The following is a 26,752-nucleotide window of genomic DNA, read 5'->3' as shown; positions in this document are numbered from 1 at the left end:
ATCACTGTATTGTTTGGTCCAGACTGCTGCCATACAGCTGGAAAACTGCTGAGTGCAGCATCAAACAACAAACAAACAAACAACAACAGTATGTCCCAAGCACTGGCGGTTATGTTCCGTGACTGACTGCTTGTAGTTGACTATTGTGTGTTCATAACATCAACCACTGGTTGTCTGCTCCTGAATGGATTATTTACATGCTAGCCTAATACATATGACTGCAATAGCAATCAGCTGTGCACACGCTTTCCTGGCGAACAAGTTCAAACATGCACAATAATATAACGGGATGAATTCTGACGCAGTCGTCAGTAAAATATAATACAGAATACTATTATTTAACCCAAAGAAATACATCCTAGCATTGTGTAATTTTATTTACAGTTTTTTATAAAATTTATATAATCAACACTAACGTTATACGGACCCTCATGAACATGGTAAGCACATGGAATGGGGTAAAATACGGAAGCCATTTAAATTCACACATTTTTACCGATGTAACTGTAAACTAGCAGTCAATAGAAAACGAGGCGGTAATCAGTTCGTGATTGTTGAATGGGGTAAAATAAGCAAGCCAGTTTGTTGCTACAATAAATATGATATTTAGAGAAGCAAAATATATTATGCATTTTCTGTCAACTACACTTCGTTTCGATCCATGAGAAGACACAATATATATGACCGTGAATTCTTTGAATAATGTGGACCAAAGTTATAATTATTGGTAACTGCCAGTTGTCTGTGGTCTGTGTTTGCCGCAATTAGGACCCCATCGCGGGGGATCGACATATGCACGAAACATACCATTTTGACACTGATTTTAAGGGTCAAGTTTGGGGGTCGTCTTATCCATGGGGTCTTCTTATAGACGGTCATATACGGTAGCTGGAATATTGCTGCAATCAGTGAAAGATCAATACAACCACAAGCACTATAACAGTATCACCAATGAAGGCTGCTGACCTGGTATTCGGCTGGGATAAAGCTGTCGATGATGGTCATGTGAAGTTTGAGTTCTCGACTCAGTTGGCGGACATTTTCCAGGAGTCCTTCCATCTCCCTCTGGTGTTCCTGCTGCATGTCTGCCAGCTGAAACACACGCACAAACATTACACATACATTTCATGTTACACACAAACATATTACATAAATCACACACACACACACACACACACACACACATTATGTACAGTCACACCTCGTTAATACGAACACTTTGGTTTTTAAAAAAACCCGTTCGGATAGTGAAACGTTCGTACTGCTGAAACCACAGTATATGCACCGAGTTACGTCCCCTTGATACAACTACAACTTAAATAAAATTATTTTTGAATGAAAATGCAAGCTTACATTTATAACGTCCAGATAAACCACGAAAGAAGCAAAAACTATGGCGATTTTTTTCCATTTGTGACATGTCATAACATGCCCGTGCCTTTTTCTTTTATATTTTCATTTTACGTCATCAGAAAAATTATTATAAAAAGATTTCTTAAATAATATGTATGGTCGCCTATTTCCCGATATCATGCGGATTCCGGCTCGGTAACATGACATAACAACGGAAAATACCTGCGTTTTCAAAGCATCGTTATGAATAACATGGGAGGCCGAATCATTTGATGTCGGTATCGTTAAAGCTCTGGAACATGAACAACATCACTGAACCCTTGCGAGTATTTTCACAGTTGTAAGAAGCGATTTTATTGGATACAAATTGGTTTCTCATGACGCTTTTTCACTACAGTCTGCTATAAGGGCCGTGATTGGTCAAAATCAGACACGTGACCTAAGGCAGCCAATCATATTACGGTAATGGATACCGTCCTGGTAAACGAAAACTTTTAGATTTAGATGAAGGTTTTGGGTAAAATAATGCTATTTTGAACATATTAAGCAAAATGCGCTACCTATCACGTAAATTATGGAACTTATTGGACGTGTCGTGGGTGGGTTATGACCTGTTACAAAACTGCTTCATGTATATATTTTGTTGATTTTATTCATTAGTTTACTGAATTTATTTAATGAATTCCTCGAAACATCGTTACTTTTGCTCTTTGACAATGTTATTGTGGACCCGCTGCCGAAGCATGTGTCCGAGTCGCTAAGTCGCTAAACAAACAACGTGTCACTTTGGGTGGACCAGTCAGCAGCGCGGTCAACTTCAATCGTTTGGATTAACGCAGCTGTTTACAACGTAATTAGTCCAATCCGTTCCGACTGACCAGCGTTCGGAGGCGGAAACTGAATCATCGGATTAACGAGGTGTCAATTATATACAATATACAGGGAGATGATTTGGTGCCCAGTGAGTAGCGTTCGGAAGTCGGTGGATTCGGGATTAACGAGGACCGCGGCCTGACTGTATTACACTGACACACGCAAACACACACACACCATATCAACACTCACATTACATAATACACACATTAAGTATTACAAAACCTCACCACAGACACACATTACACACAACACACTTGACATTCTGTTAAGGAAAGGTGACAAGAAATGGTGAAACATCACGATTTATTTTCACAATAAAGTGAAAGTTAACACATGATGTTAAGGCTGATGACTTTCCAGATAATGACCGACCTCTGACTTGGCCTGCATTAACATGGTCCAGACTTTCTTCAGCTTGCGAGACTTGCCCTGTGCCTCCTCCTGGAGGTTGGAGTACTTCTCCTCGATGTCCAGCCGCTCTTGCTGTAACATAAACCATCTCATTAGGGACCGTTCATAATTTATTGGGGGATGATGATGATTTTTATGGAGAAGCATGTACAATGTGAATGACACCCTCCCAAAAAAATTTATGCACAAAGTTAGCGACCCCCCCTGCATGTCATGTACAAAATCAATTTAAAAAAATATTACTTTATGGACAAAATTGCTGATCTTCCCCCCCTCCCCAAATCATCAAAAGCTCCCACCAACCAGCCATAAATAATGAATGGCCCCTTCCTGACAGACTTACTTACTGTGTGTGAAATAGTCTTGAAATACTGAATACACAATATTGATCTACAGAAACGGATAACTTTTATATTCTGATCAGCAAGGGGTGCATAAAACCATTTCTGCTAAAATTTCAGAAATCAGTATTGATAGGATATTTCAGGGACAGAAGATTTGCTGGCCACAGTCAGCGGGCACGAAGCTATTTAGCATAAGGTTAGTGTCAGACTACACACCTCATTACACCAGTCAACAGATCAGTGCAGGGCATGCATCATTCTGAACTTCCTGGGGAGGATCCAAGTTTTACAAGCCAAGCTGCCCATTTGGTGGTAGAAGACTGTATTCACTGTACCCTCTTGACTTACCAACATTTACACCATAATCAAAGACACTTGCCCAATTTGTGATCACAATGGACTAAAGCCTAAAAAACGCTAATGATTCATATTAGAAGGGATGTCAGTGCTCCAAAATGAGCACCATAAGTTACTGCAGCAGAAGCTTCCTCTCACCTCCTTCTCCTCCAGCTGCTTACGCAGGGTGTCCTCAGCCTCCTTCCTCTCATCCAGTTCCCGGGCACTCTCTTCGAGGAGACGCTCTTGCTCCTCGGCCTTCTCCAGCAGGTTTTCCCCACCAACGATGATCTTCTTCTCAATGGCTGACAGTTTCTGGGTTAGCTGGTCCTGCTCTTCTCTGTCAGACAGACAGACAAGAAATTCATTTTAAAGCTTCATTAGAAAATAGTCAAAACTTAAGAATGGGTACACCACAAAAGTTATCCAAGATTCCAAACTAAGTTCCCTCATCAGTTTGGGATGACTTCTTCAGGCAAACAAGCAAGACTTATATTTCCCCTGAGAGGTTGACTTAATATTATTATTGTTGATGGCATACCCTATACCAGTGTGGACCCAACAAACCAGTGACTGACATTATGAACAACAATCCACATCCTCAGGGTACAATGACACATTATCATTTGAATGAGTTGATTGTTTGTTGTTTAACGCCGCACTCAGCACTATTCCAGCTATGGTGGCGGTCTGTAAATAATCGAATCTGGACCAACCAGACAATCCAGTGATCAACAGCATGAGCATCGATCTACATAGTTGGGATAGACACATTATCAACTGTCACTCCATTAAACCACCTGTTATTCTAACCAGAAATACCCACAAATATATTTTCAATCAGAACCTCGAATCACGTGTCAGCAGGTTATGGGCACAATCTTATCCAAAATGTCTGACAACCATCAATGAACATGATAGGATCACTAGAAATCAGTAAGGGAATCTGTCATTTCAACAAGCTGTGGACTCACTGGTATTTCTTGAGCTCAGACTCTTTCTTCTCCAGGTCCATCTTCACTTTGTTCCTCTCCTCCTCGGCCATGTCTTTCTTTGACTCCAGCAGCCGACGGTCCTGCTCGATGCGGGCCTGGATCTCCACCATCTTCTCCTTGGACAGCTTCTTGCCACCTACAGCAGACAACCACATACATATATATCAACTATTCGCTGAATCGAGGCCACAACCAATGTGACAGGATACTAGCGTATGAGTGAAATGAAAAAAATTACAGTTAGCTAACAAAAATTACAAAAGCAGATAAATCTTTTAAAGACTTCAACTACTCCTTTCAACACATGTACATGCTTTGTATTTAGCACATCATGAAAGAAAACTAGAACACAATGGGACACGTTGATCTCTCTTCTTTCTGTAAAATGGGAATGTCATCAATACATATTATTCATTCCGAAGCATTTAAGTAACATGGACTACTGATGGCAGTTCTTATTCCAAGTAGAATAAATAAGAGAACCTCTTTTCAATGCTGTGACTGAAGCCTAAAAAGCTCCAGAAAAAGTCATCAGGTTTGTTTGTATGGCTAGAAAATACAGTGATTGATACTGAGAGCATTGATCCCATTGGAGTGTGAGGACAGGCTATCACCCAAGTCACTGAGTCTGACAATCCTGAATAATTTAGTTACTCTTAGAATCAGCACAGGTTGCTGGGATCTATTCTAACCCTGAATCCCCACAGTAGGACCAGCACAGGTTGCTGGGGACCTATTCTAACCCTGAATCCCAACAGTAATAATAATAATAATAATATAATGTCCATTTGTATGGCGCCGTTTCTACACACTAGTGTATGTTCATGGTGCCCCATGTGTACAGCTAAATAAATGCAGCAATTGTAGAAGTCACTCGTAATATTTCCTGAAAAGATGGGTCTTCAATGAGGGAGGTTGCTGTTTTGATGGTTATGCGAAGACTGTTCCACAGTGAAGGAGCAGCATAGCTGCTACAGTAGGACCAGCACATGTTGCTGGGGATCTATTCTAACCCTGAATCCCCACAGTAGGACCAGCACAGGTTGCTTGGGACCTATTCTAAGCCTGAATCCCCACAGCAGGACCAGTACAGGTTACTGGGGACCTATTCTAACCCTGAATCCCCACAGTAGGACCAGCACAGGTTACTGGGGACCTATTTTAACCCTGAATCCCCACAGTAGGACCAGCACGGGTTGCTGGGGACCTATTCTAACCCTGAATCCCCACAGCAGGACCAGTACAGGTTACTGGCGACCTATTCTAACCCTGAATCCCCACAGCAGGACCAGTACAGGTTGCTGGGGACCTATTCTAACCCTGAATCCCCACAGTAGGACCAGCACAGGTTACTGGGGACCTATTTTAACCCTGAATCCCCACAGTAGGACCAGCACGGGTTGCTGGGGACCTATTCTAACCCTGAATCCCCACAGTAGGACCAGTACATGTTGCTGGGGATCTATTCTAACCCTGAATCCCCACAGCAGGACCAGTACATGTTGCTGGCGACCTATTCTAACCCTGAATCCCCACAGCAGGACCAGCACAGGTTGCTGGGATCTATTCTAACCCTGAATCCCCAAATCATGTTGTCAAGGGGACCATGAAATGTGTCAACTACTCTACAACCATCATCAATACATCATGGGTTTGTATACACCTACAGTCAAATCCCGATGAGTCGAATCGCTGGGGACCAAGTAATAAATTCGACTTATCGATGTATTCGAGACATAAGTATGCCTATGAGGGTAGAAAAAAAGATGATCCAGTCCTTATTTCTCAGCCTAAGCATTTGTTTATTTCTCAGCCTAAGACATTTGTTTATCTAATGATTTCCATATATCTACATAGTTGGGATAGACACATTATCAGTTCAGTCTGATTAGCCACCTAATCTGCCTTTTGAACTCACCCATTTTCAATCAGAACCTCCGAATCCGCGTGTCCAGCTTGGGTTAAAGGGCACAATCTTATCCAAAATGTCTGACAACCATCCGAAATGAACATGATAGGATCCACTAAAAGAAATCGAAGTAAGGGGAATCGTCATTTCCGGGCGCAGAAGAGGGGCTGTCGGACTCACTGGTATTTCTTGAGCTCAGAGCTCTTTCTTCTGCCAGTTATCTTCACTTTGACATATATGGGCCATGTCTTTCTTTGACTCCAGCAGCCCGGCCGGTCCTGCTCGATCAGGGGCCTGGATCTCCACCATCTTCTCGCTTGGGCAGCTTCTTGCCCACCTACAGCCAGACAACCACATACATATATGATCAACTATTAAGCTGAATCGAGGCCAATGACCGAAAGGTGACAGCAGCTACTGGCGTTAGTGAAATGAAAAAAATTACAGTTAGCTAACAAAATTACAACTTCTAAATCTTTTTAGACTGACTTCCTTTCAACACAGTGTATGCTTAGATTGCTGTTACGCACACATCATGAAGAGAAACTAGGACCACAATGGGACACGTTGATCTCCTCGTCTTTCTGTAAAAGTGGGAAATGTCATCAATTACATATTATTCACATTCCGGAAGCATTTACAGTAACATGGACTACTGATGGCAGTTCTTATTCCAAGTAGAATAAATAAGAGAACCTCTTTTCAATGCTGTGACTGAAGCCTAAAAAGCTCCAGAAAAAGTCATCAGGTTTGTTTGTATGGCTAGAAAATACAGTGATTGATACTGAGAGCATTGATCCCATTGGAGTGTGAGGACAGGCTATCACCCAAGTCACTGAGTCTGACAATCCTGAATAATTTAGTTACTCTTAGAATCAGCACAGGTTGCTGGGATCTATTCTAACCCTGAATCCCCACAGTAGGACCAGCACAGGTTGCTGGGGACCTATTCTATCCGTGAATCCCCACAGCAGGACCAGCACAGGTTAGTGGGGACCTATTCTATCCCTGAACCCCCACAGTAGGACCAGCGCAGGTTGCTGTTAACCTATTCTAACCCTGAATCCCCACCGTAGGACCAGCACAGGTTGCTGGGCATCTATTCTAACCCTGATTCCCCACAGTAGGACCAGCACAGGCTGCTGGGGACCTATTCTAACCCTGAATCCCTACAGCAGGACCAGTACAGGTTGCTGGGGACCTATTCTATCCCTGATTCCCCAAATCATGTTGTCAAGGGGACCATGAAATGTGTCAACTACTCTACAGCCATCTTCAATACTTCATGGGTTTGTATACACCTATGTTCCTCCATCAGCTGACAATACATAAAGAAAAATTGCAGTGTTGCTGCTAGTATTAACCAAAGAATCAAGAAATGTCTTAGATCCAGTGGATGAGACCTATTCCCCTCTCCCTGGCCAACTACCCATGACCCATGGATCATTTCCTTGCTAGGCAAATTGTGGGGGAGAGAAATGTCCAGGGGAATTATGTGGAAAATAGCCGGGGCAATATACTAGTATGCCTACATGTTTCACAGCATAGTGGTATTTTCTCCACAAAGTGCTTCAATTTTTGGCGGTGGCAGGGTTCACACAAAGTCCACCCATGGGGAAGGGATCATTAGTGGAAAACAAGGACTCATGATACCACAACACCTCATATTGGCCCAGTATGACAGGTGATGGAAGATACAGGGTATATATACACCCACAAAGTAGTGATGATGCTCTACAATATGACACATGTAATGTTACAAGGGAGATAATCACCCCGGCATGAGCAGGCATTGAGACATGCAATCATCCCATAGGCCTTAAGGTCTGGGAATGTGTGGCGTTACTCTATGGGCACTGATGTATGGGATACCTTGGGAATCTGACCATGCTTATCCTTTACTGAATGATAAAACATTAATCTAATTCACACAACACAATGCAAAACAGATATATTTGATGTCTAACAGAAGTACATCTTATCAGAACCACCTCCCAAAGTGTGAACACAATACTTTCTATCCACAGAACAGACACTACCAAACACACACCCATCACAATCATAAATAAACTCCTACACATGAGGCTACAATAAACTATTACATTCTCATCCTTTTTTTCAGAAAATGTAATGAAAGAGAAAATTCATTTTGTAGTTTTTTCTTCAAAGGCAAACAAACTTCACTCTCAAGGCAGTGAAACAGAAAATGTTGTTCATCAACAATCCACCAAATGGTCAAATGTTATGTTGTTATTTTCTATAATATGACATTCAAACTACTTCATATGAAGCTTGTATACATCAGGTTAACACAAACGAATTGATTCTCATTGTAAAAAAGACAGCACTTCACCAAAATCTGTGTACCAAACAGCTAATATTTTCAACATACTTTCTCCATTGTACCATTCTCTTCCCACAGAGGTTACTTCTGTCATATCTTCCTACGTAACCTCTGTTCTAATACGGCCCTTTCATGGTGTGAGCGTTCAAGACTCGTGATTGGAGGCAATCAGATTTAGTTGTGCAATCAGCGACGTTGTTTCAAAAGTGATCATTTGCAAGGCCTCGGTAATTTCCGTATGCTTCGAGAAAAATATACCTCTTCCCCTGCGCAATGCGCAAACGTTTCTTCTAGACAGAACTCAGTCATGTTATGGCGGATCAGTGGCGTCTCCATCACCCTCGTTGACAACGGACAAGCTAGCCATTAAACGTCTTGTGTGAAATATCAACACAAGTCCCCGGCAGATGGGGGATATTTGTGGCCCCACATTTGCTTGTGTTAGTCAAGTTGGATCTAAGTCGATGTAACACGTGTTCTGATTGGATAGAAAGAAGGGAGATAATTCGTGTTGCGATCTTTTGCCGCTAGGGGATTTTACGAGAACCGGGAAATATGGCCGTATAAGAACAGAGGTTCGTAGGAAGACATGACAAGTAACCTCTGTGGGAAGAGAATGCCATTGTACATGTCCCAACTGAAACTACATGCACTTTAATGGTTGAATAAATCTACGATATTTACACGTCACCAAACCATCCCTCATGCCATCTAAACTGGAGACATTCCTGTGTAAATACTCACTTGCATCTCCACCTGAGCAGCATGGACAAGTAGATAAAAGGGTGTTACCATGGTAACAGAATAAATATGAACTACAAATAATCCTACACATATGAGAGACCTGGCATTCATTGTAACCATTACTTTGAGATACCAACCCCAGTCAAAGCTTTGGAGTAGTTAACAAAGTATAAAAGTGTAATTTAATGTTAACATGTTAACGTTACCTATGTCAACAGTAGCATGTGGCAGGTTTTAAATTGAACATTTTCATTAAGAGAATTAAGAGAAACATGTCGTTTCACTGGTACAAATTCATCAGTTGATACTTATAAACTCAATCTTTTCAGAAAGTCAGGGTAATGTTTTGGGTGCAAAGCTGGTTTCTGTGTAAATGCAATTTGTTCCTTGTCTGCAAGTGGAAAGTGTAAACTAAAAGTGAAATTTTCAGCCCAAAATTGTAACTGGCACATCAAAATTGCATATTGTAACTGCAGCATGTGCAAACAACTTCTGAGAGTATTTGTCTGAACAAGGTGAGGTGAAATTGGGTTTATCGTCGTGCTTAAGAATATTTCGCTCATTAGACGACGTGCATGTGTGTGTATGTGTATGTGCGGCTGCTTGTACTAGCCCAGACTGAAGCTGGTTTTATAGTGCTAGTCCACTGAGATACCATGCCGCAGTGAAACATGAATACCCCACTCAGACACATTATACTGACTCCGAGCCGACCAGGCCTTGTTGTACCCACTAATGCCAAGCGTCAGGCAGGGACCAACAAGTACCATATTTTAGCATCTTTTGGTATGACGCGGTCGGGGATCGAACCCGCGACCTTCCGCTCTCCGGGCGGACGCTCTAACCACTACACCACGGAGGCGGTTTTGTCTGAACAATGTCATCTGGATGATCGTGGTATCCACACATACTTTCACCATCTGAGCTTTCGGAGCCTATAGGTTTGAGATCATCATTGCAGGAAGATGAAACAAATTTAAGTTAAATTACATGAGAGATTTGTCTAACTTTTGTTCGGACAGTAATTCAGTGAAGAAAACAGTTTCAGCTTAATCACAAGTCTAAATAATTGAAAATCAGCACTTTAAACTGATGGACCCTATACAATTAGGCCACTTGAGCTTCTTTGCGCTGACCAGATCGGCCGAAATATGAATATGATGTAATAATGAAGATAGGAAAACATACCTCTCTTCTTCCGCCTTCGCCTTGTTCCTCCTTCACTAGGCTCCCCGTCATCGTCCTCCGAATCATCCTCACTTTCCCCCCTCCTCATCTGTCACACCTGCCGACCAATGAATTATACTCTGTGACAGCTAGCTGGTGAGTGTATGTCGTAGTGTATGCCGTACACCGCAAAATATTAGTGCTGGTTATCGCAATAATCAGATTGATTATCGGAGCTGAGTAATCGATCAATAATCGATTGTAATCATAAATCCCATCACAAACCCATGTGGGCAATAACGGGACACAATCGTAACATCAATCGATAAAGAGCACGATCAAGACAATCGAGGATACTTTACACTGAGACACACACGAGAGTTGTTTACAATGCAGTTTTATGAGACAGGAAACAAACAAAAAGAAACTTTCTGAAGTTTAATGTTATTTTTCAGCTTTTATACATATCGATTAGTCTCCCAAGTTCATTGCTGACACAAGCAAGATCAATCAATTGACTGATTACTGATCAATCGTTCCAGCACTACAAAATAGCATAGAGCAACACAAACAAATCTTGGCACCCAACATATTCTCTGAGGTTTACGCCAGACAAACATGAGGTTGATGAAGTGAGCATCAATTCAATTGTCAAGATTGTGGCAATAGAAACAAATGAAACTAAGTCTGATATAACAAGTAATTAAACGAGCCAGTTCAAGATTCATATCACATTAAATCCTCAGAGAATAAACAGCAGCCTACCATCCTCCAGCTGTTTACGTAGTTCATCAATCTCCTTCTGGAACTGTCTCAGCAATGCATCCTTGGGATCTTCATTGATCTTGGCTCTGTTCTTGATGTTCTTGGCTCTGTTGGCATATCTGAGGGTGCTGATACTCTCATCATAGTTGTAGTCAGCTGGGCCGATGTTGGCCACCTGCAAGACAGTTCGGTTTGAAAAAAAGTTTGTTTGGATTTAAGAAAATTCATGACATGTACAGTACCAGTCATTTAAACACTGTCTGTGTAGTCATCGGCTGTGCGGTCATCCTGCTACACCGAATATGCGAGTGAATTGTAACAGGACTGGGACATACCATGACAGTTTTTGAGTTTCCTCCGAGAGAATCCTGGAGTAGTCGTGTCAGTTTGGAGTTCCTGTAGGGGATGTGACTACTCTTTCCATCTACAAGTGCAGAAATAACATTTCCCAGAGTGGAAAGAGACAGGTTGATCTTCGTAGCCTCCTTCAGGCGCTGACCAGTGGCGCCTGTTTTGGACTGTCTCTCAGAACCCTGAAAATGATAATACACTTCATACATCAGGATTCAAATGTAGAAATTGCGTGTTGTGTGAAATACTAAGGGAGATAATGTGGTAAAACAATGAATTACCTCCCTTGCCTAGTCTGAGTCTCTACGTCTATCTTGTGACGATGTCAATGTTATGTTCAAAAGGTTTAACATTCTTGGACAACTTCGGTTAGAAACACAAAATTAAGAAGTATTACGTCAGTTCATATAAATAATCACGAAATAATCATCAAACATTTGCACTGCTTTCATCAGCTTCCACAACAAATTGTATTCCTTTCTTTGGTCCCCCCTGTTTGAATTAACTTTGAATTCTAAATACGTTAAAGGTTATTCCCAACAAAACATCTAACCTCACAAACATCTTACCTCACAAACATCTTACCTCACAAAAATCTTACACAGTTAAAACTTAGAAACTGCCTTTTGGATGTGTAACAGCAACATCTTTCTTTTTACTGAAAATGCCCCCAAACCATTGTTTTCAGGCATAAATCTTCAACTTACAGCTAAATCAACAAGGTGAAGTTTCCCAACACGGACATGCTGTTGTCCGTCTGCTCCCTTCTCACTGCACTCGATGGTGACAGTGAAGATGGCATGGGACCTGGAGCTGTGCTGGTTCATGTTGGTGCTGCCTACAACCCCTGGAGACAAACAAAGTATAATAAACAACCCAGGGAATAGAGCTGTGACGATATATCGTAGTATCGATAATCGTGATACTTTATCTGACGATAAATATATCGATACTTTTTTCGTATCGTGATATGTATTGTTGACGTTAGATGAACCTGCTCAGGCAAGTAAAGTGTTTCATAGTTATATAAACAGAATCTAGAATCACATTTCTTTCAGACATTAACATTGGGAATTCAGAAACATAATGAAAGCTTCCAAAGTAGTGTGTATGAGCTTTGTTATCAAATTTTTTTCTAAAATTTCACTTGTCATCCATATCTGTAAACAACCATCCCTGCAAAATATTTTCAAAGACCATTGGTTTAGCAATTGGCTAAACTCCTTTTCTTATACCTTGGGTTTGTAAAAAAATTGTGCACCATACCCTATAATTTATGGCAGAAAGTAAGTTGAGTTATATGCCAATGCAAGCAACATCCCCGTATAATCCTCATTTGGAATCTAAACCATCGCCTTCTTTTTGATGAGTAAAAAAGCTTCACCCCACTATCCTACAGCCCTATAAGAGATAAAACTAGAACTCACTGTTTTTGTTGCCGAGCGTCATAATTCGGTCCATGTCATCTGCATTGCTCACTACGAAAGCCGAAAGGTCTTTCACATACACACCAACATCGGGACGTTCCTTGACCTGTGGCAAACAGCAGCAATCAAACAATCAAACACAAGTTTCAATCATGTCAATTTGAAGTAAGATTTCTGACTAAACTTGTCAAAGTCTTGCCAAGAGGTATCCTGTCCTCTGGCCAAATTGAACTTAAGAATTATCATAATACTAAATGAACTACTTTTTGAAAATAAGTTCCTGAAAATAGATAGGTAATGAGCATGGTATGAGAATTTCCCTGGCTGTCAAACCTACCCACCTCCAGTCTGTGTTCCTGGTCTTTCCCCAGCAAGTCCCTCACTTCCTCATTGTAGATCTCCAAGTAGGACACTCTCACTAAAAATCTAAATTTACCCAAAGAAAAATAGAAAATCATAAACAATATTTGAAAAAAACTTCATTTCTGACAATGTAAAAACACAAGGTCTTTGAATGGCATTTATGGATCTAAACTTCTATTATGTGAGGAAGAAGACATTTTTGAACTTACCGGGAAATATGACACGCAGTGGGAAGTAACAGGAATACTTTTTGGATTTATAATTAGTGATTTTGTATAGATATACTGTAATATATCCCCTCACGGGAACTTCATGAAGAGCTTAGACTTAGGATGTTTCCTGTATTAAAAAACCATAGGTTATATAAAGCCATTAAAGGGAATTACATTATTAATATATTGAACAATACATATAATATATATATATATAGAGTGACTCTGATAGAGGCACTGAAATTGAACATATTATAGTATAAGCTTAAGGCTGAATAACTTAAGCTGAACATATATACATAGCCCTAAAACTCGGTAGAGTTATAAGCTAGATAAGTAATGTATATAATACATATTAATCTTGTGAGGGTAATATTTAGCATCTCGAGGGACTGTCAGTTGCTGGCGGGGACCAGTGGTCGAAATGGTGAATACTCAAGAGACATCTTCTGTAGTGATGTCTCTCAGGTAGTGATTAGCAAATACCATGTTAGATTTCCAATAGCATCCTTCCATGTCGTGTTCAAGGAACAGTTACGTGAAGGCTGAGGGTGGAGGTAGAGCTCTGATCTCATGTGATTTGATGCTGTTGGTGGAAGGTCCAACCTGCTGCCTTGTAGGCATGAGGAGAATGACAGTCCTTATCCAAATAGATATTGTGGTCCATTGACACTTCCTTTTTTGATTAAGTAGGCTATAAGGGGATGAATAAACGTTTGAGAAATCTTCTCCTTGTTGTTTTTGGATAAATGCAGTAAATAAACTTTGAAGCTCTTACTGGACACAGTGATAGGTCTTGTGTATCTTGTGATCAGAGAATAGAGGATAGCGCCGGGATATGGGAATAACCTGTCTGGTTGACCTGGCAGTTGATTTTTAGGATGAAATCCCATCTTAGTCTGAGGTCGCGCCAGTGTTATGATTGTCATCAAACTGTATCCTCTGTAATCTAGAGCATTGAATTTCAGACATTCTAGCTGCCGTTGGCTAGAGATGTAAGAAAAAGTGTTTTCTGTGAGAAAATTCAAAAGTTAATGCGATTCCAAAGGTTCATAAACATCACTCGTGAGGTGTTGTAACACTATATTCAGATCCCAAGCTGGGGCGTGGAACTTCTTTTGGTCCTCCAATCGAAGGTCATTAGTAAGGCCAGTAACTCTGGAGATTTTGTCAACTTGACACCCGTTCTCATGGTGATTACAGAACTAAGCCGGCAAGATATGTTGATATCGTTGAACCTTTTTAAATGTTTGTTTTGGCGCAGGTAACACAAATAGTCTGCCACTCTGAGGCTGTGAAGCCTTTCTCGCTGTAAAACCTTTCTTTGCTGCATAATTTTCAAACTGTGCCACTTGTCATTCGCACAAGTTGCGAGTTGAGTAACGTAAAGCGTTGGCGTGACTGCTTTGCTCTGGCAGAATATCCTCTCTTGTTAAACACATTTGTATACAGTCCATACGATGTATTAGTTGGAACATTGCTGGGTTTCCGTGCACTTGTTTGGTGTGAGGATGAATTAACAGGTTTGCTTAGCTTGCAGCTCAGTGCTGGTTGACAGATTTCTTGAATTAGTATGGGAAACTACGTTCTGGCACGCCAGTAGGGCTTTGACCAAAGTGAGTTGTAGGCTCTGTGTTTGTCTGATTTTCTGTAATAATTCTTGAGAGGTATTATTGCTGGTACGGAAACGGCTGCACGCATGAGACTGCTCTTCCAAGATGGAAACTTAGAGCCGTCCAGTTGCCCAAGCTTGAGGGTCTGGGACTGGTGACACGAATGTCGGTAGCTGATTGTTGAATCGTGGCGAATAGGTCTATTAAGCGGGCTCCTAATTGCTTGATTATCTGTGCAAATATTTCCCTGTTGATCATCCACTCTGTAGCCGGTGATGGTAGATGAGGCTGAGAGAGGCGTCTGCTAGTATATTCCTGGCTCGGGAATGTGAACTGCTCTGACATCGTAGATTTAGATCTTGTATTAAATCCCGAACAGTTGGAAAGCTTAGGTTCAAGGTTCAGCGATCTTGTTGAGCCTTGCTTGTTTATGTAGAAGCACCACTGTCGAATTGTCTGTATGGATCATTAGATACGCATTTTGTAGAAATGTGCTGCAATGTAGGATGGCGTTGATTACAGCTTTCATTTCTAGACTGTTAATATGGAGTTTGCATTCTTGCTGATTCCATAATCCTGATATCGTGTGGTTGGTGAGATGAGCTCCCAACCTTGGAGTGACGCGTCTACATATAGATGGGTTTTGAATTCCTGCTCTGCTAAACAAATCCCCTTCGCCAGACATTGATTTCTTGGTCCACCATAGTAGATGAGGTCTGAGATGTTTCGGTAGACTGAATGGTTGTACATCGTTGAGATGTGCGTTGATGAGAACCTGTAGGGGCCGTAACTGTAATCTGCCTATGACAGTCATGTCTTGGGCTGATGTGAGAAGACCTAGTAGGCTCTGTCATTGTCGAAGTGGTAACGGAGAGTAGAAACTGGTGGAATGGTCTGTTGTATCTTGAGCCACGGTCTTCTGGTACAACGACACGGTTCGCGATTTGTGATGAATCGAATACCTAGGAACTGCAGGTCTTGGCGATGGTACTAGGTCCGACTTATGTAAGTTTACTAACCATCCTAGTTGTGTTAGTAGCTTTATGATGTAATTCAACTGTAGTTTGAGACGCTGTGATCTTGATCTACCTGTATCCCGTCGTCGAGGTAAAGACGCGACTCGCGAGCCCTTGACGATGTAGAAAGATGATAATCGGTTTCGTTATCCTCGTGAATAGCCAGGGGCTGATGATATTCGGTCGGGAGTACTTTCCACTGGTAATGTAGCCCTTCTAGAGTAAACCGTAGGTATTTCCTGGAATCGGGATGAATGGGGATGTGCAGGTAGGCATCCTGTAGATCTATGCTGCCCATGTAGTCCATAGGACGAATCACCTGGCGTAACTGAGGTAAATGTATCATCTTGAAACTTCGATGGTTTATGTAGATAATTCTTGTTGAAAAGCTCATGTTTGTATATGAGTCTGTATTTCTCCGTGGAGTTTTTCTTGGGAACTAGGAAAACTGGGGAGTAGAAACCTGGTTCGACGCTTGCTTGATCTATTACTTCTATGGCCTGTTTGGATAGGAGTGATGAAACAGCCTCTCTTATCTTTGGTAGTTGTTGGCTTGTAAATCGAACCTGGGGGTTTGATTGTCAGCGAGGCTTGGCCTGTAGAGGGATCACGAAATCCGTGCTTGAAGAATGTTGGAGACGTAAGGGTCTTGCAATATTCCCCAGTTTTCCCAGTGTAGTTGGAGGCGCCCACCCACTTGTGCTGGCTGTACTGGAACGGCTGGGGTGGAAGACTCCAGTCGTTCCGAACCTGTGTTTCAGCGTATAGTTAAGCGGGAACCTCTGGGTGTCCTGCCTCTTCCTGATCCTCCTCTATAGTTGCCATATGGGCTTAATGCAAAACAATCTTTACCTCTAGAGCTGGCTATCTTCCTGTCTCTTGCTCTTTGTAGGCCCGTGAACTTAGATCTGCCTGAGTATCTTTGTGAAGTCTGACGAATGACGCTGGCTAGTGTGTCCATCGATTTGATCATAAGGACTTCCCTGGAATCCTTAGAGACTTCCTTGGCGACTTTGTCGATTTCTCCGTCAAAGATGGATGTTGTCGACCACGGGGCTGTATAAAGTGGGGCTGTATAAAGTGGGGCTGTATAAAGTGGGGCTGTAAAGTTCTCTCCCCAATTGCAGGAAGCGAGGAGGCCTTGACGACGAACTAAGGTCAGTGCTGCTGAAACAGATGTAAGATGATCCGTTAAAAACTGCTGATCTTTCTTTTGCATAAGTAAGGCAGAATAAATCATTCTATCATCTTCCGTTGTGGAATCCCGGAATCTAGAGATAAGAGTCTCATTGATCGTCCTAGATCTATTTAACCCAAAGAACATACGTCTCGTCATGGTTTCTATATGAGCCAACTTGCGATCATCCATCTTGTAAATCTTGTTCTTGACATCGCTGATGATCTTATAGTTCTCATCGATGTCCTGGGCTTGTAGAAGGAGTCCATGTTATCGCGGGAGAACTTCTTAGCATGAAAGTTGGGCAGAATGTGGTGTCTGAACTTTCGTAGCTTTCTGAAAAGCTGCATCTAGATTCTGTGGCACTGCCGCCGATCGGTCGATCGGGGGTAGAGTGATCGATCTGGATCGTCTTCCCTTCATCAAATACGCTCTGCGCTTGTATTGCCACTTTTAGATGGTGATGAGAGATCTAGGTTATTGACCATCCAATACCGTGATTCTACATCGAGAAAATGATTCCTCCATCATCCTCAATACCATCATCATTAACAATGGTTGATGCAACGAATGGGGACTGCGCGTAGCTGTCTGTATGTCCCATGAGGCTTGTGGTGATCTAGTTGACTTGTGCCGCTTCTATGTGGAGATCTGACGGTGATCGACCTGGTGATGAACGGCGTGGAGATCGCCTATGGGATGAGTTTCTCGAGAGACTTGTGAGGCTTTAACGTTGATAGCTTCACGAAGCTCTTCTATAGTCCTCGATGTCCTTCTAGATGATGAAGATCTGGAATCATATGTCCTTCGCAAATGCCTTGCGAAGCTTCATTTGCGCGGCCCGGTCCGGGGATCGACGATATGACTCTCAGCGGCCTCCGCGGATGTCTGATGGTCCGAGTCCATATCTAGAGATGAAATCGAAGATGGTGATGATCTATCCCGCCGAAGGCTGTACATCTAGGTCCTTCGTCAAGGTGGTCCGGGACTTCCTTCGCGAAGGTGACATCGGCCCTGGCTGCTTCACGCTGACGGGGTGCTCCTCTGGGTGCTGTCTGCGTTGGAGCCTTCCTGCTGGCTCGGACCCTGCTTCTGCAGTTTGTAGTGGTCCTCCATGATGTTCATAATTTGCCGCATCATGTCTTCTGGGATGATCTGTGACGAAGTCGCCGGGCGCGTCTTCTCTGCGATGGGGTCCACATCAATAACGTCTGACGTCAGTGTAGAAGCATCAGGCTGCATGGTGATCTCTGCAGAAGTCACAGTCGCTGACACCGGTCGGCTTCTTGTGCCGTAAGTTAGGGGATGATTATCGGCTGATCATTGTAGAGGCCCAATTCTGCTGCTGGAGCGATCTCGGCTGAGAAAGTTCCCTCGCTTGTCTTCGTGAGATTTTCCTTTGGAAGTCTGCGCTGCCCTGGGGGTCCCTCAGTCTGCGTTGAGACGACGCTTGAGGCCCTCTTAGACTTGGTCTCGCGATGACGGGGATGTCTGGGGAGGCCGGTCGCTTTCTTCGAGGTAACGGACTGCGCCCCACGTTCCTCTGCCGCAGGGGTCTCTAGCAGAACACCAGACGGAGAGGGTCGATCGCTAGCAGCTGACTGGATGGAATATCTGGACTCTCTGCCATGTTTTGCCCTTGTTTGCGGACCTATCTGCAGCACGCCTTAAGACGCAAAGATGATATTTATTAAATGCAGAATGAGATAAATTAATGCAGTAACTGCAACGTGAATTAAACGCACACGGGCGTAGAACAACTAGGGCATATTACATGGATCAGAGGCAGAAAAACGTAATCTAAAAATCGTACAGATTTTCATCACGATAACGCTAGCTGAACAATCACGCAATACATGTGAATAAACAGTAGAAATAATGATAATTAATCAATACAAATTAGTAAAGGATACTAGCTATACCTCTATAGTAACCTAAGAGAGGTAAAACTAAGAGATTATCAAAGGATATGGTGTGTAAGGAGACACGAGGCTCTCACATCCTGCTCACTGGGCTTAAGAAGGAGAGAGTGAAGCACATGGCCAGAGGGTGGCGACACCTTTCCCGCCAGGGGAAACAAAGGGGAGCAACTCGTGGTGAGTACCAATTAGTGATTTTATTTTGAAGGGAGCTTCAAATAAGGAGATACAAGTGTTCCACTATGTTCGCAAGAAGAAGACAAGCAAAAGATATATCTATTCTTTCATCCGGTGAATGAAGGAATAAGAATATACTCTGAAGTTCATCAAAATCTTCACTTTACCGTATGTCCCCCTCAGCCTTTGCGATGGCACCAAAAATATGTGCAAAAGAATTGGGAATGATTCCTCGAAGTTCTGGCACAGATCTCACACCCTCCATGGTAAATGTTTTGCCAGTACCCGTTTGTCCATAGGCGAAAATGGTCCCTGAAAGAATAATAATATTTGATTATGATGAAAAAAACAATCACAAAACACACAATAAATATGGAACTGGAATCCCACCATGGTCATCAGCAGAGGACGTAACGAGTAAGCGAAACGGGTCACATGTGTACATGTCCAATATAATAATTATGTTGAAGGAAAAATCATATACCTGCAAGACCTATAATTTAATGTGCATATATTTGGCCCATACTGATGAAAACATGCTCTTTTATGTCCATTTCAAAATTCCAGCAGCATATGCCTTTGCAATAAACATGATAAACAGTAAAGTACATCTCTTAAATGGTATTCTTTGTCAGATACCATATCTTTGACAATTTCATGTTTTATCTACAAAAAAAGTGACACTACAATTCAAACATACCACCAAAACTTTCAACAATTAATGAAAAAGACATTCAGAATCAAAAGAACAAGTAGAAAGTCTGTTTTTATGTTATTGCTAAAACACGAAAACATGATTTATTAAATTATTTTGATTATTGGATTATGATGGACCTACCATTGTACCCTGCTAGACAACAGTCCACTATAGGCCTGGCCACCTCATTGTAGACGTCTAGCTGTTTACAGTCGGGTCCAAAAACAATGTCGAAAGTGAAGATCTTTGGCGGTTCCCCTGGGGAGGCGTTAGGGTGGTTGACTGTGATAGTCCCTCTCACGGACTCCACCTGATCATGCAAAGCACAGCTGACATTGGATTTGCTGAATGACAGTTTGGATGATTTGAAGACAAACACAAATATGATATGTTCCTGACCTCAAAATGACAGTTTTGAGTTTTGTCATATGGAGTACAGCTGGTTCAGCTTGACCTGATCAAGTGAATACTAATGAATTGTGTGACCGTGTCACAACTGGTTCGATCTATTATTGTGAAGGGGTGCACTTTTGTCAGTTGATTGTCAAAATGTCCGAACAGCTGAGACAAGGTTGCCATTTGACATCTCTGTGTCGAAAAATCATCAGCAATGTCCTAACTTTCTTTAAAAACGAAGCTACAGATGGTTTACTGTTTCCGATTCGGCCTGTAATGAATCCATGCATGCATGTTTTCGCACGAACTCAACATTAATAACATTCTCTGCTTCCCTATTTAATGAAGTTAACTCGACCTGACGTTTGTGCCATTTAACCTCCCGGTCATGCATATGTAAAGCAGCTCAGGTGAAGCTGAACAAGCTGTAGTATTGATACAGGGATAGAAATACTTTTTTTTCTAAGTGTTCCTTAGGGCACCAGACAAACATCTTAGGTGTGTCTTTCAGAAATCGAGTATGCCCACAAGTTTTTAGAATAAATAACAATGATGATGATCATTTGAAATTTATTGTTAAATAAAGAAATCGGTTTATGAGCATTCAAATATGTATGGTATTATTCAATTTGGAAAAAAATAATTGTTTTGGGGATTACATGCCTAAAGGTGAGTCATGTCTCTTAAAAATTAGGAGTGCCATAAGGGCACGGAGAACATTTATTAGCTGTGTCTTTTCAATATTTACTGTGCCATGGCACACTAATATATGGGGTATTTCGAACCCTGTGATATATCGTTGTTTTTTGTTAAGCATGTTACAACTGCACTCAGCAATAATCAAGAAATATGATCATGATGATGGCAACCAATATGCAATAGAATCTGGATCAGGGTATCACAAGATTGACTGACAACTTATGAACATAGACTGTTGGGCACCAATTCTACTTCTAGACCTGCATCCCCACAGAGTTCTACTTATATGTAACCAATTACCTTCTTGTATGCTGAAATGGCACCTTGCCAGAATTGGAAAACACATGTAGCATGGCCATTAATGACACTGGAGCCTTCAACGAGTGACCAATTGTTTCACAGAAATCTATCGTCTAGAATTTCAAAATAGTTGTCCCACATTGTGGAATGGACACATCCTCTCACATCAAGTCAGGCAATACACATTTGTGTATCCTGGGTACATTTGGGTACATTTCAGCAAGCAGTAAGGTGCTGAGGTGCCTATCACTGATACTATACACTAAAACCCTTTCAGCCATACTTATGGCTACAATATATTACCAGCATGGTCAAATTGTTTTGAATCAAAATGTCAAAATGTATTGAAAAATGTGATGTATCATGATACATCAGTAAAACTCATCCCCCTGAAAAAGCACAAAGCTGACAGTTGAAAAGACCTTAATCATGTTGATAAATCATGTTGATAAATTCCAGAAAATCTACTAATTCTCACCTTGACCATTGTCTTACATCCTGAATCTGCTGTGGAGGTTTCCTTCTCATTGAGAGGCCTGTGGAGGTTTCCTTCTCACCTAACCGCCACCCGCACATTATCGGTTTCTTTCATGCTTTTAGTTTTGTTTTCCTGAAACGAACCATTTTGTATATTTCAATGTAGTTTAATTAATTGAAGGATATCAATACATCATCATGATCATGGTACGACATAAGTAATCTTATCATGATGATGATGATATCATATAACAAAATGAACACAATGTGATCAGAGCAAGCAGAAATAATTTTTTTTATAAATATAGAGACCGCAAAAGTAGTGATCATGGTAATTTCACAAAGAATTTTCATAATAGTAATTAACACTAACATAAGTAGAGAAATCGAGAGAATGATATAAAAAATATGCATATATCTGAACACAGGAAAGTTAATTCATAAACAATGATAAACAAAATAAGTATGTGAGAAGTTTTAATCTGAAAACTAATGGAATGTACTGGCTCCTGAACAGTGGGAATTACCAGTGTAAAATGGTCAATGTATCATTGATAATAATAGTAACATAAGTCATGACTGTTTTCGACTGTTTACTTGGAACCATGGTAACCTGGTCATGGGGTAACTGATACCTTTACCTTGAGCACCAGTACCCTCATGACAACATGCTGTTGTCAGTTTAGGATTAGTCAATTTATACTACTCATAATTTAACAGGGATATTTTGAGTTTCTAGGCCACAGATGACTCTGACTAATTGTTCAGAGATATTGTCAAACAAACAGCATAATTTGGGCATGTTAAGCTTCATTTCAAGCAATAACAAACAAACGTAAACATATATATACTTTGAATATGTCTCCTGTTTCATAAGCGTGTGAAATTGCACAGTATTCCTATTGGGAGTTGATTAGCATATATTGACATACAATGACAAAGCACTGAATTCCATGTAAATGTGATGCATTGTGTTAGTAAGGTAGATCTTTCCACTGCAGGGATAGAAATTAATCCAGAAAGTCTAGCCTGAATAATGATAACATATAGTAATATCCCTTTAAAATGTTTTATGTATTACTTACTTTCAGAAAACCTGTAACATTGAAACTGAACCTAGCAAGAGAGGTAGTGCTAATTTCTATCCCTGCAGTACCTGACCCTTGTAGCAATGTTCTGACTGACTTGCAAGTACACGTCTTCCTGCCACAGTAGCTTCAGTGAACAGGCATCTCACACACAAGCAGCATGGGGTATGTGTTTCAGCGTATTTGGTTAGTAAGTTGTCTCACAATGAACATGAACGTGAACAGAATGAAAAGCCCAAGTGAGAAAGCATGAGTTAGTTTCAATGATACTTATAGCAATATTTCATGACAAGGGATGGAGATTGGACATCACACATTGCTACCATTGGGAATCTAGGCAATATAGCAAGCCAGCACTTCCACCAACAGATTTCCATATTGAAAAGCTGAAGAACTGAGATTGAGAATTGGCTGTAGAGTCATCTGTGCAGTGCAGAGTGATAGTGATACTCCAGATATTAGATCATTGAAGGGAATGAGTTAATATTTAATGTCATATAGGCAATATTTCAGCCATATCGTGACGAAGATCATTTGATAACCATCCAAACCCACACCATACTAGACAAAAACAGAGTTCATTCTAGAAATGTTTAGAAGCGGGCCCATGGTCTGAAATGCAAAATCATCACAGTGGAAGACTGTGAGGTAATGATATTTGATCTTAAAATATAAGCAAGTAACCAAGGTAATTTGATCAGTGGTATATTCAACATACGATTAAACTAAACAGAAAGAATATGGCACAGTCTAGGATGAACTCTGCATAAGAATACTAAAAGATTTCCCTTCCCATGGCCTTTGGTGTCAATCAAAGCGTGCTGTGACTAAGATCGCAGATGCAAGTGAAATGAAAGAACTGGATATACCTCAAGATTATACTCCAGATGGGTTAGTTACAGATAACCTGAGAAAGTATATATTTGTATATATTACAAAAATGAAGAATACAAAAGAGAAATAAATGTGTAGTTTGGGACTGATTTGCGACTAAATTCAACAAGTTAACATGTTGCATTCAATTTCATAATATTTAAATTAAAACACAATACATTATGATCATATTACGTCATGATATACAAATTGATCAACACTCGCTATCGATTGACAAAAAACAAGAAATTATCAGAAATGTGCAAACTTTATGTCGGACTCAAAATCTCTGTCCATAGAATGAAAAAGAGCGAAAACTAATATGCCAAACAAAATTTACATTTTTACGCGATGTGATTCTGGTCTTTCTAGGAAATTACACTTACCGGCATCCTGCTTGTTCTATGTAAATCTTAGAATGCAAAGCAGAGTTTCCTGAGCTTGTCTGGCAATTTAGACGGTGAGTATAATCAAATCATGACACACACTAGGCGAGATCTGTCACCCTGCTAAGCATGCGAAATCAAAACATTTCGGTATGTGACAGGGTCGCAGTGACGGCGAGGAAATATTCTGATTGGCTGTTCGGACAGCTACGGCCAATCTCGCGAAACGTCATCTTCCAGATACGTGTAAATCCTAGCTGATACTAAGCTGGGACCCGTCTATCAGACCGGAGTAATATTTGAGCCGGGAACAAGCTTTAAGCTGATACTTGACTGGTAAAAATCTATCAAATAAGGAGAAATTTCGAATCTTCAATAAATTAAGCTTTGTGCAGCGGGTTTCATAACATATGACAGGTAAAATTATATGGAACATTTTGCATGCGGAGTTTACGGCAATTAACAGTTATTACTTAATTAATATTAATAGAAAATATAAAACGTGAATTATAGGCCGAAACAGGTTACAATGGCCGTATATGGCAAATAAGCGGTGAAATTAAATAAACGGATGACAAAATTCAGTTATGCCACTGGTGTTAGCGGAAACGTCCACCCACACAATGCGCATGTGTAAAGGAAGATAAGCTTAAATATACGGGCAAATACAATATATTTACGAACGTGAATATGTAACATTTAATTTGATATGATGAAATTCATTTTTGTTCAGACCAGTGTTGTTAAAAGAGTGACAACTGAGACGTACCGTGGTACCGCGTGGTTACGTATCTGTTCTTGGATCAGTTGGACCCGTGAAGATCCGGGTTAGAATATTGATCTTCAGTAACCCATGCTTGTCGTAAGAGGCGACTGACGGGATCGGGTGGTCAGGCTCGCTGACTTGGTTGACACATGTGATCGGTTCCCAATTGCGCAGATCGATGCCCATGCTGTTGATCACTGGATTGTCTGGTCCATACTCGATTATTTACAGACCGCCGCCATATAGCTGGGATATTGCTGAAGGCCCGGTTCGATTCACCTCATGGGTACAATGTGTGAAGCCCATTTCTGGTTGTCCCCCACCGAATTATTGCTGAAATATTGCTTGAAGCGGCGTAAAACATACACTCACTAGACCGTTCGTAAATCTTATAATTCTCCACAACCAGAATGAACTGGGACAAGATGAGGGACAGGCGTGAAGCGTACGTAGAATCACGGACTACCCTGTCATACAATGCCGAATTAGAATTACCTGATGCAGGTAGGTACATTTTCCTTTCTTTCACAGGTCCCATACTTTTTACACAGGTCATCAAAGACAGTCGACAGCAATACTAAAAGTATATTCTTGTGAAAATCGTCAACTTATCTGTCAAATGAATTTGTTGCTCAAGGACCCAATCGGTGCGGTGGGGTAGCCTAGCGATTAAAGAATTCCATCTCCATGCCGTCGGCCCGGGTTTGAGTCCCCACTAGGATACAGTGTGTGTAGCCCATTTCTTGTGTCCCTCGCCGTGATATTGCTGGGATAGGGCCGAAAGTGGCGCAAAACTATATTCACTCACTCAGTCACTCACTCACTCAAGGAACCGATCACTAAACCATCATTCATCACCGGACAATGGACAATGTGTGCAACTACATCCACGGTGATGGTTAGAACTGCTTCCAGTGTTATTGTATGTAGCTACATCTACAGCATCTATACCACTACAGTATGTGTCTCCAACAACCTTTGATTCCTGCCAACATATATATTTGTAGTTAATAATGCTGCTTTTGTTATCCGCAACTTGGTAGTATGGTTTAAGGACGGGTCTATTGGCACCTAGATTTGGTCTATTTTCATACACAAGTAACAAATAGAAAAAGAAAAGAAAAGTGATTGACCAGTCTGCGTCATCATCTATTATATTTCCCTAGGAAAGCAGACCAGACCATAAGTAAACCTATGTTATATACTTGGGATAACACTTTCTTAGTAAAGTACAAATTCTAGTACTTTTTTGAGTTGAGCCCCATCCGGGATTGGAACTCACACCCTCAGAGTCAGGCACCTAATCGCCAGCACACAAAGTCAGCCGCCTAACCCGCTCAGCCACTGCGACAAAAGTCAGCCGCCTAACCCGCTCAGCCACCGATCAGATCAGCCGCCCAATTTACTAACCCGCTCAGCCACCGCGACTTCCACTACTTGTGGAAGTCGCGGTGGCTGAGCGGGTTAGGCGGCTGACTTTGTGTGCTGGCGATTAGGTGCCTGACTCTGAGGGTGTGAGTTCGAATCCCGGATGGGGCTCAACTAAAAAAAGTACTAGAATTTGTACTTTA

The 26,752-nt window shown here is 41.3% G+C and overlaps 1 protein-coding gene across 1 annotated transcript in view; it reads right to left on the bottom strand.

Moving 5' to 3' along the window:
* LOC124284724 (kinesin-like protein KIF3A) overlaps positions 1–24,588 on the bottom strand; it is a 29,617-nt gene extending 5,029 nt beyond the window's left edge. The window contains 16 exon segments of the mRNA XM_046720829.1: positions 967–1,092; positions 2,602–2,712; positions 3,480–3,660; positions 4,295–4,451; positions 10,501–10,580; positions 11,064–11,075; positions 11,241–11,419; positions 11,580–11,777; positions 12,303–12,442; positions 13,023–13,128; positions 13,364–13,448; positions 19,667–19,811; positions 20,338–20,506; positions 22,070–22,201; positions 24,026–24,063; positions 24,416–24,588. Of these exon segments, the coding sequence (XP_046576785.1) occupies positions 967–1,092; positions 2,602–2,712; positions 3,480–3,660; positions 4,295–4,451; positions 10,501–10,580; positions 11,064–11,075; positions 11,241–11,419; positions 11,580–11,777; positions 12,303–12,442; positions 13,023–13,128; positions 13,364–13,448; positions 19,667–19,811; positions 20,338–20,506; positions 22,070–22,183 (1,803 nt within the window). The 5' untranslated portion in view covers positions 22,184–22,201; positions 24,026–24,063; positions 24,416–24,588.
* Positions 24,589–26,752: the final 2,164 nt, after the last annotated feature.

This window comes from Haliotis rubra, unplaced genomic scaffold, assembly GCF_003918875.1.
Source record: "Haliotis rubra isolate DU_JTF1 unplaced genomic scaffold, ASM391887v1 Scf343, whole genome shotgun sequence".
Lineage (NCBI taxonomy): Eukaryota > Metazoa > Mollusca > Gastropoda > Lepetellida > Haliotidae > Haliotis > Haliotis rubra.
The sequence above is the reverse complement of the archived record's forward strand: the minus strand, read 5'-3'. Positions and strand labels throughout refer to the sequence as shown.